The following is a 10,377-nucleotide window of genomic DNA, read 5'->3' as shown; positions in this document are numbered from 1 at the left end:
CCGTGCGCAGCACAAACTGTTTGGAGAAGTCTGGCAGCCGTAGTATCGGAGGGCTTGAGACTCGTCGCTTGAGCTCTTCGAAGGCTTCCTGATGGGCCGGCGTCCACCTTACGACGTTCCTCTCTCCTTTTCTCGTCAGCTGGGTGAGGGGCTCGCTTATTCTTGCGTAGTCGGGGATGAAGTTGCGGTAATACCCCGACAAGCCAAGGAAAGCGCGTACCTGACGCTTTGTTCGAGGAGTTGGCGCCGCCTGTATCTTGTCGAGCGTTTTACCGAGTGGTGCCAGCTCACCTCTGCCAATGCGATGCCCGAGGAACTCGATGCTTTCCATCCCGAATTCGCATTTGCTTGGTCGTACTGTCAGGCCGGCCATCTCGATTCTCGCAAACAGCTGCCTCAGCGAAGAAAGATGCTCCTCCCACGTAGCACTGGCAACGAGGACATCATCATAATAGTGCTGCACTCCGGGAATTCCCTCCACCACTCGTTGCATCAATCTTGAAAATACTGCCGGGGCAGTTTTTATGCCGAACGGCATAAAACGGAATTGAAAGAGACCCGATGTCGTTGAAAACGCCGTTTTGGGCTTGGACTCCTCAGTCAATGGGATTTGCCAATATCCTTTGGCAAAGTCTACCTTTGAGAAGTATTTCTTCTCTCCAGCTGCAGCGAAGACCGCGTCCGCTCTGGGCATTGACTCCGAATCGGCAACCAGGACGTCGTTAAGGCGTCGGAAATCAATGCAAAGCCGGTTCGTGCCGTCTGGTTTCTTCACCAAGAGGACCGGTGAATTGTAGGGTGACTGGGACTTCTCGATTATTCCCAGTCGCTCCATCTGCTGCATCTCTCTTTCTACGGCTTCTCTCGTCGCAAACGGAAGTGAGTACTGTTTTATGTGGACCGGAGTGCGGTTAGTGAGCTCTAACTGGCACTCGGCCCAGTCCGTCTTGCCTGGGACGTCGGAGAAGATGCGAGAGTGCTCTGATATCACTTCTCGGAGCTGTCTCCGTTGATCCGCCGTCAAATCATTAGAAAGCTTCACATCTCGCTCGCCCTCCGACTGTTCAAGCGCCGGAACAGGAATGGCTCCCTCGCTGTCCGATTCGGTAACGCCGCAGATCGCGTGGCACACGCGTTCTATTGGCTGGCTTTCCCGCTCTTCGTACTTTTTAAGTAGGTTGGCGTGAAAAATCTTCCTCCCTCCGGCTGTCTCGATAACGTAGTCGGCCTCTCCTTTCTTCTCTTTGATCTCGAAGGGCCCCTTCCACTGAAGCAGCAGCTTGTTGTTGTCCGTAGGCAGCAAAATCAGGACCTTGTCTCCCGGATCAAACATCCTCTCTTTGGTTTTCCGGTTGTACAGTTTGTGGGAATCCCGGCTTTCCGCCGTCGCCTTTGCGCGGCTGTGCCGGCCGCCCGCGTTGTTTCTCCTCTTTCCCTTGCTCCCGCCTCAGGCGGTGGAGAGGCGGCTGGGTGACTAATCACTGTCATTTAGCCACAGCTCCGCCCCGGCTCCCCAAGGGCCTTTGCCATTGGCGCCTTTTGGCGGGAATTCGGGACCCCGCTTTGGGCGGCCGCGCGCCGCGCGACCGTCCGAGCGGGGCCCCGAGAGAGAGAGATCCCTCCGAGACAGCGTAAGGTGCGTACGTTACTGTTTGTCCCTGCCGGCTTTGCCGCTCGGACCAGTGCTTACTCGAGCTCGCCCGCACGTGTCCTCTGACCTGCAGCGGCTCGAGCCTGTCCAGCGGGGTCCAGCGACCTCCGACAGGCGGACCTTGTGTTGATTGCCCACTCTCTCTCGCAACCGGCCCAACGGTCGACACGAGAGAGAGATCACAGCACTGCCGCGGGGACATTCTCCTGCAGCGGCGTGTTAGCGGCGCGCATTACTCGAGTCGCTTCGTGCGCGCATCGGAGCCTTGCTCCTCGCGCGCCCCCGGGACGGGGTGACGATTGAGTGTGTGTGTACTGCTGAAGGACGACGTGAATAAACGTCTCCTTTGTGAACTTGGAGGCCTATTTCTTTGCGGCGAATCGCTCTCCTCCCAGCGGAGGTTGAGTGCGCTGCAACGGTGTCCCAGTGTGTGTGTGGTGACGGCTGATCGGGGCCCTTGGCTCGCGCGAAGCTCGAACCCGCGGTGGGTGGTGGCCTGTGTCCACGTAGAAACCCACAACTGGCGACCAACGTGATAAGTCATTGGCGCTTACGCCTTTGATGACACATTAGCCGAGCAGGTCGCCTTGCCGATCACGCTTGCGCACCATGTCTACCCCCAGCGGGGCACTCGGTAGCTACATGTCGGCTCCCTACGGAGTTGTAGCGTCGTTTGATCCGCTGGCTGCTGTTCCTTCGAATAGCCAGACACCGTGGTTGGCCGCGGCCCCCGTTGGGGTTCACGGCGAGACAACCCAAAATGTCGACCACGCGGCTCCCATTGGAGCTGTATCGGAAGCACCCTGCGGTGCATCCGCTGGTCGCATGCCTCAGCTGTGCAAGCTTTCCGCCCAGTGCGAAAGCAGTTCGTGTCACGCTGCCGCAACCGGCAGATTCGAACAGCAGCAGCCGTGCCCCGCGAGCAGTCAATTCTGCTCTGGGAACGGCGAGGCGCTGGCCCGGTTCCCTGTGGAAACCACGCCGCTCATCGAACTAGGAGCCTTGCCTCCCTCGTTCGTGTAGCCCGCCCAAGCCTCCACTGAGGCAGGGGTGCAGTGCGCTCAGTTGGCTGATGCGGCTCCGCGAGCCTGCGGGTCGGCTGGCGCGCTGGGCTCTCCTGATACAGCATTACGACTTTTCCGTGCAGTGTCGAAAGGGGAGCACAAACGTGGTAGCTGACGCGCTATCCCGTGCCCCACTCGCCAGCGGCGCCTTGACGCCTGTAGGCGGAGGGGGCGAAACAGCGGACGAGCCGCCGGGCGGCAAGGAGGGGGAACCCGCAAACGGGTTAACCCATTCCGCTAACCAGGCAAGCAGCGCTTCGCAAAGCGGTCGAGAGGCAAAGCTCTTCGTGAGCGCCTCGGAGGTGCCGACGCGAACGGAAATTTTGGCTGCAAACCTGAGTGGGGACGAGACCATGTTCCCCTCTGGGATGACTGGAATCGTTTTCAGCCGTAAGAGCTACTGAAAGCCCAGCAAAATGACCCCTTTTGTCGCGAGGTGAGCGACGGTCTCAGGGAGACGGAGCGCCGTGACGCTACTTGTATTGTAGCGGGCGCAGGGGGGCAGAAGCCAGCGTGTGTCGCGGCGAACCCCGGGGATTCATATTTGCTGGACCATGACGGGCTCGTGCTGAAATACATAGCCACCGATGACGAGTCCATCGACCCGTTCTAGGTGGTTATCCCCAAAAGTCTGAGAGGCGCACTGTTGAGATTCTCTCATGACGAACCACTGGCCAGTCATTTGAGTGGCTCCAAAGTTTTGCAAAACTGAGCCATTCGGTGACGTGGCCCGGCATGAAGCGTGACATTTTCCGCTATTGCCGTTCCTGCCATGTCTGTCAAGCGGTGAAGTCACGGGGCGGCAAGCCGCCTGGAATGATGAAACCGATTGACAGTGTGCGTCCGTGGCAGATGGCCACCTGCGATTTGATGGGGCCTTTCCCCAGGAGCAAGCAGGGGTTCATAGACCTGAAGGCCTACGCGTCACGGTCTGACGAGCTTGCGCCGGTACCCATTGGTATCAAAGGCAAGCGCAAAGGCACAACTGGTGCTGCGGAACGCAAGCGTACGGAGCACCGGTACAATCTGAGGCGACGGTCACCGGTGTGATTGATGCCGGACGGCGGACTTTTCCGCAACCGAAGGCACGCAGCCTCAGCTAGCTGGCGAGCTTTCTCGTCAGGCCCTACCCAGGCGAAGCACGGTGTGTTATTTTTTTTTGTTTTTGCAGCATGGTCAGTTCCAGCCTTGCGTGTTTATCTATTTATTTATTTGTTTTGTTTGAGTCAGTTTCTAGCCACTTTCGTTTCCAGCTGGTTCGTCTGTTTTTTGTTCTAACGTGCCGAGATGTACATAGGCAAACTTCAGCCCGCTCGTGCTTGCTCTTATCTTCTAGAAGGAATAGATTGGATTAGGTGTCGTTTGTACAGCGAGCCTTTTCTCATTTCCGGCCCGACTGTGGGTGGTGGGCTCGTTAAGGAGCCGTGTGTCGCGGTGCGAGTTTTGTGCGGCCCGTATGGAGGGGAAGTTGGCGGGGCGTTTGGGGCGATGGGGGGCGGAAAGTGCACTCTTTGACCCTCGCCGCGGCGCCTCTGGACGCTTCTGATGAGGGGATCGTTGTCGCCGACCAGAGTCCGCGCACTTGCCGGTGTATGCGTGGTTGTGGCTGTGACTGTGTGCGCGCGTAACCATGAGCCAAGGCGACGCCTGTGAGTTGTGCCGTGGTGTCCTTCTGCGTGAGCGCGAGGATGAGAAGGACCCCTCGCTGTGGACAAGGTTACACATCTGGACGCCGCCGAACGTCCTCGCCCGTTTCAGCCGGCGTGAAAGGGGTGCACTAACTTTCTTGTGCCCGAACGTGATGTCGTGTCCAAGGGCGCGAGGTCAGTGCTCTGCCGCGGCCCCGTCGTCATCAACGCACCCTACATCAACGGAAAGAAGACCGCCATCAGTCGTCGGCCCTCCCAACCCGTTCAACTTGAAGTCTGCGAGCGGTGAGTCGCCGACCGGCCCATTGGGCCGCGCCACCGAACTTTGAGGCTGGCATCCACCTGTAACATAGTTGTACAGTTGTATTCACATCTTCTTGTGTACCGTGTATATAATCTGCAAGCTGTTTTGATTTACTGAAGCGTATGCCAGTGTTTGTTTGTTTGCCTTGTTTTTCCTTCGTTTTTTTACGTTGTTCTGGCTGGAACTGAAGTGTAGCTAGTTTTTTTTGTGTGTATTCATTTCTTTATTTTGGAACTGAAGTGTAGCTCAGTTTTTTTTGTGTATTGATTTCTTTATTTTGGCCGCGTGCTTTGCCGATGGGTAGGAGGGCATTTAAGGAGAGGGGGATGTGGGAATCTGGCTTTCCGCCGTCGCCTTTGCGCGGCTGTGCCGGCCTACCGCGTTGTTTCTCCTCTTTCCCTTGCTCCCGCCTCAGGCGGTGGAGAGGCGGCTGGGTGACTAATCACTGTCATTTAGCCACAGCTCCGCCCCGGCTCCCCAAGGGCCTTTGCCATTGGCGCCTTTTGGCGGGAATTCGGGACCCCGCTTTGGGCGGCCGCGCGCCGCGCGACCGTCCGAGCGGGGCCCCGAGAGAGAGAGATCCCTCCGAGACAGCGTAAGGTGCGTACGTTACTGTTTGTCCCTGCCGGCTTTTGCCGTTCGGACCAGTGCTTACTCGAGCTCGCCCGCACGTGTCCTCTGACCTGCAGCGGCTCGAGCCTGTCCAGCGGGGTCCAGCGACCTCTGACAGGCGTACCTTGCGTTGAATGCCCACTCTCTCTCGCAACCGGCCCAACGGTCGACACGAGAGAGAGATCACAGCACTGCCGCGGGGACATTCTCCTGCAGCGGCGTGCTAGCGGTGCGCATTACTCGAGTCGCTTCGTGCGCGCAGCGGAGCCTTGCTCCTCGCGCGCCCCCGGGACGGGGTGACTATTGAGTGTGTGTGTATCAGCTGGAGGACGATGTGAATAAACGTCTCCTTTGTGAACTTGGAGGCTTATTTCTTTGCGGCGAATCGCTCTCCTCCCAGCGGAGGTTGAGTGCGCTGCAACGGTGTCCCAGTGTGTGTGTGGTGACGGCTGATCGGGGCCCTTGGCTCGCGCGAAGCTCGAACCCGCGGTGGGTGGTGGCCTGTGTCCACGTAGAAACCCACAAGTTTTGCGTAGCGCGCCCCGGCCTTTTCGAGCTCCTCGTGCGCTAGCTTGCACGTGTCTTCCAGTCGATTACGGAGGTCAAAGACGTGCTGGTATGTGGTCTTCGCCTCCTCGTCGAGGTGATGGTTTGTCCAGAGCTCCTTCAAAATGGCCAGGGGTCCCCTCACATGCCGCCCATACAAAAGCTCGAAGGGCGAAAAGCCCAAACTTGCCTGTGGGACCTCCCTGTATGCGAAGAGCAACGGCGCCAGATAGCGGTCCCAGTCTCGCGGCTTTTCGGCGCACATTCTCTTCAACATAAATTTCAGGGTGCCGTTGAATTTTTCGACCATCCCGTTCGCCATGGGGTGGTACGGCGTGGTATGCAGCTGGCGTATGGAGAGAAGTCGGGCCACCTCCTTCATTAAGTCGGAAGTGAAATTGGTGCCTCGGTCGCTTAGGACTTCATTAGGGACTCCAAATCGAGAAAACATTTCGACCAGTGCCTCAGCGACCCTCTCAGTTTCCACGCTCGGCAGCGCTACGGCCTCTGGGTACCGGGTAGCATAATCCATTAAGGTCAGGATGTACCGGTTGCCATGTTTGGAAGGGGGCTGGATTGGGCCCACAATGTCTATGGCCACTCTTTTGAATGGTGTTTCGATGAGCGGCGTCCTCCCCAGCGGCACCCGGGCGACCCGGCCCTTCGGGATTGTCCTCTGGCAGATGTCACAGGAGGCGACAAATCGCTTCACGTCCGCGGTGATACCCGGCCAGAAAAAATCTTCCAAAATCCGGTCCTTCGTCTTTTGGGCGCCTAAATGTCCGGCCATTATTCCGTCGTGCGCAGTTTTCAGCACCGCCTCTCGATGACACTTTGGAACGACGAGCTGGCGCACGATCCGCCCAGTTTTCTCGGTGTAGATTCGGTACAGTACTTCATTCTCTTTCTGGAATTCTATTTTTCCTTGCGAATCCCTACACGTCACTTTCTTGCCAATTTGGGAGAAGCAGTGCTTGAGCGACTGGTCCTCTGCTTGCTCCTCTGCATAACTCTTCCTGCTTGGCTCCACTGCGACGCCGGGGGTTTTAAGCGCTTGGAACTTCTTATTTTGCTCCCTAGCTTTCGCTCTTGTTACAACCGCTGCAACTTCCTCTTCAGCGAGCTCGTTGCTGACCGGTTGTTCAACCAATTCCTTCGGGTCATCTGGAGCTCTGGCGCCTTCTATGTTTCCGAGAATTAAGTCATACAGCGGCTCCTCCATGCAGAGCACCGATATAATCCCAGAAAAATACGGGGTGTCGATGTGAACCCGCGCCTCAGGCAGCATCTTAGCTGTTCCATCCACTAGATAAACTGGCCTCTTCTCTCCTGTGAGCTGGTCGTCGTTGATGAGCTCTCGTCTCACGATCGCCGTATTGCATCCGGTATCCCGCAGTACCGATATGCTCTTGCCTGCCAACGTTCCAGCCACCACCGGCAGTCCTTCAACGAGGAATTTCGGTCGCGTCTGCATGACCGCGTTCACAACGGGAATTTTATCCCCATTTTTGAGCTCCAGGTAGCCATCGCGAATGCTCTCCTCATTAACGTTCTTGGCGGGTGAGTAGACGCACGATGCCTGAGGCCTATCCTTTACCGCTGAGCGGCACGCATCCGCCTTGTGTCCCTTTCGCCCGCACTTGAAACAGGTGACGCTAGTACTGTTACTGGTGTGGGTACGGCACTGTGAAGCCTGATGCCCAATGCGGTTGCAAAGGTAACAGCGAGGCGGTGCTCGTTGATTGATTCTCTTTCCTTCGCTTTCGGGCCTCACGGCATCGTCTCGGCTGTCTTTCTTCAATTTGGAGAGATTCAGGCTTCCTTGCGCTTCTAAAAACTGATCAGCTAGGTCCAACATCTCTCCTAGCGATTTTGCCTTCCTCTCCTTCAGGTAAAGTGCCATGTTGGAATGACAACCTTGTAGGAATCTTTCCTTAATGAGGAGCTCTCTGAGTTCCTGAAACTCTGTCTTGATGCCTGAAAGTTCGATCCAGCGGTCAAAATAGTGGCTGAGACGCGCTGAGAACTGAGCTGCAGTTTCGCCATCCGCCGGTTTTCCTGTATTGAATTTCTCTCGAAATCCTTCTGCGGTGAAACGAAATCTCTTCAAAAGGGCGGTTTTCACCTTCGTATAATCCGCTGCATCACCCGGCGGCAAACGCCCATAAACACTAAGGGCTTCCCCACTCAGACAAGTAGCTAGCGCTGTCGACCACTGGCTCTCCGGCCACTTCTGGCTCTTCGCCATGCTTTCAAATCGTCTGATATACGCATCTAAATCATCCTTCCGGTCGTCAAATGGGATCAGGAGTTTACTTGTGTTTAACTTCAAATCATCTTTGTCCTGGCTCCCTTCTTTCTCTCTTGTCTCTTTCTCTAGTCGCTGACTCTCTATTTTTAAACGCATAATTTCTATCTGACGTTCGTCAGCTGCCTGAGCGGCCGCGCGCTCCTGCTCCGCTCTCTCTCGGGCAAACGCCCGCTCTTCGCGCTGCTTATCTTCGACCCATTTTCTGAGCTCAGTGCCTTTCAGCCCCAACTGGCTACCCATAGCTATCAACCTTTCCAGATCCATGCTTCTATCTCCAAGCACACTTTCAATAACACAGCTACAAGCTCAGCACAAAGCAAATCCTATTGATACACGACACCTCTATAAAGTCGGCACAGTTCAATACCTCAACAAGTCTCCCTCTCAGTTCACCACGTTCCCTTCGCATCAAACGTCCTGTCGCGGACGCCAGTTAATTGTCACGGGTTCGGCGACTAGTCGACATCATCACCGAATCCGGACAATGAGGGGGTGGTCGTTTGATGCCCGGCGTAGCCGGTAAGCAAACGCAGTGACTGAGACCGAGGCGTGTTAAGAGGTAACAACAACAAAACAAAGTTTATAGCTTCGATTGAACGATGCGGCAGCTTTCACAGACACGTAATTTACATTCTACAAAACAATTGCGGAAAGGACATAACAGTAAACACACTGAATTAAGTTATACATTGAATATTTCTACACAGGTCAGAACACAAGTGAGAGGCCAATTAGATACAGTCGATCAAAACTCAGGAGGTGAACAAACATACAGTAAACCGGGAAGCGCGGCTGCAGTCCATCCCAAACACGCAGTCAGTGCGGCCCCCGAAGGCGACGTCCGTCCAGGGCAGCTTGCGGTTTCGAGGATGCGGTGCGGCGGCTCGGAGACCCGGGAGTTCGCGGCGGCAGCGTTTCCACCGACGAGCGGACTCAAGTTCGTTTCCATACGGCCCCCTTTTAAAGCCCTCGAGCGCTAGCGAGCGAGCACTCGCGGCGCCACAGCGTCGGCGTCGAAAAAACAAAACACCAAAAAGCGCAACGAGAGCACGTAGGCACCTACACTTTGACTCTGCATGGCCGCCATCTTGGAGGAGGAAAAAATTAACGCACAACTAAAAAGAAGCCCCAGGCTTCGACTCTCGATTCGGTGACCTTGGAAACGCAAAAAAGTAAAACACAACCAAAAAGCCAGTCACGTAGGCCGCAACTTCTTTCCCGCTAATGGTCAGCTCTAGGCTTCGGCAGTATCGGGGACGAGTTTGAGCCGCCTCCGCTTTCGCAACGCGAGGGGTGGTCTACATAACTGAAAAAAAGCGTGCATGCATTCTTGCTCTTCCCGAGACACATACAAAGAAACGCGGACGCATTAGTTTTATACAAACAAAAGTAATTTACAGGTTGCCGCTACTTCTGTGACACCTGCTCTCTGGGCAAGTGGACCCCTTTAGTAGCGCTTTAAGCTTCAGGAGCGGCAGCTTCGGAAGCAAAGGAAAGGCGCATAACTGGCCCCCTGGGCCAATGGACACCTTTCTCGCGCTTTAAGCTACGAAACCGATGAAGAGCGGCAGCTTCGGAAACAATGAAAAGGCGCATAACAGGCCCCCTGGTGGAGTGGACCCCTTTAATCGCGCTTTAATTTACCAAACCGATGAAGGGCGGCAGCTTCGGAAAGAAAGGAAAGGCGCATAACCTGCTCTCTGGGCAAGTGGACCCCTTTAGTAGCGCTTTAAGCTTGAGGAGCGGCAGCTTCGGAAGCAAAGGAAAGGCGCATAACTGGCCCCCTGGGCCACTGGACACTTTTCTCGCGCTTTAAGCTACGAAACCGATGAAGAGCGGCAGCTTCGGAAACAAGGAAAAGGTGCATAACAGGCCCCCTGGTGGAGTGGACCCCTTTAATCGCGCTTTAATTTACCAAACCGATGAAGAGCGGCAGCTTCGGAAAGAAAGGAAAGGCGCATAACCTGCTCTCTGGGCAAGTGGACCCCTTTAGTAGCGCTTTAAGCTTGAGGAGCGGCAGCTTCGGAAGCAAAGGAAAGGCGCATAACTGGCCCCCTGGTGGAGTGGACCCCTTTAATCGCGCTTTAATTTAACAAACCGATGAAGGGCGGCAGCTTCGGAAAGAAAGGAAAGGCGCATAACCTGCTCTCTGGGCAAGTGGACCCCTTTAGTAGCGCTTTAAGCTTGAGGAGCGGCAGCTTCGGAAGCAAAGGAAAGGCGCATAACTGGCCCCCTGGGCC

General features: G+C 55.8%; 1 protein-coding gene across 1 annotated transcript; it reads right to left on the bottom strand.

Annotated features, from left to right (window-relative positions):
* Positions 1 to 6,302: 6,302 nt before the first annotated feature.
* Positions 6,303 to 8,913, bottom strand: LOC149349132 (uncharacterized). Its single transcript, XM_089575412.1, has 2 exons — positions 6,375 to 8,913; positions 6,303 to 6,333 (listed from the first exon to the last, which is right to left on the bottom strand). Exons 1-2 carry the CDS (start codon positions 8,399 to 8,401, stop codon positions 6,303 to 6,305), a joined length of 2,058 nt encoding a protein of 685 aa, XP_089431538.1. The 5' UTR covers positions 8,402 to 8,913.
* Positions 8,914 to 10,377: the final 1,464 nt, after the last annotated feature.

This window comes from Amblyomma mixtum, chromosome 3 (genome assembly GCF_055824585.1).
Source record: "Amblyomma mixtum isolate Tamu chromosome 3, ASM5582458v1, whole genome shotgun sequence".
Classification (NCBI taxonomy): domain Eukaryota; kingdom Metazoa; phylum Arthropoda; class Arachnida; order Ixodida; family Ixodidae; genus Amblyomma; species Amblyomma mixtum.
Note: the sequence above shows the minus strand (reverse complement) of the source record. Positions and strands in the feature narration are given on the sequence as shown.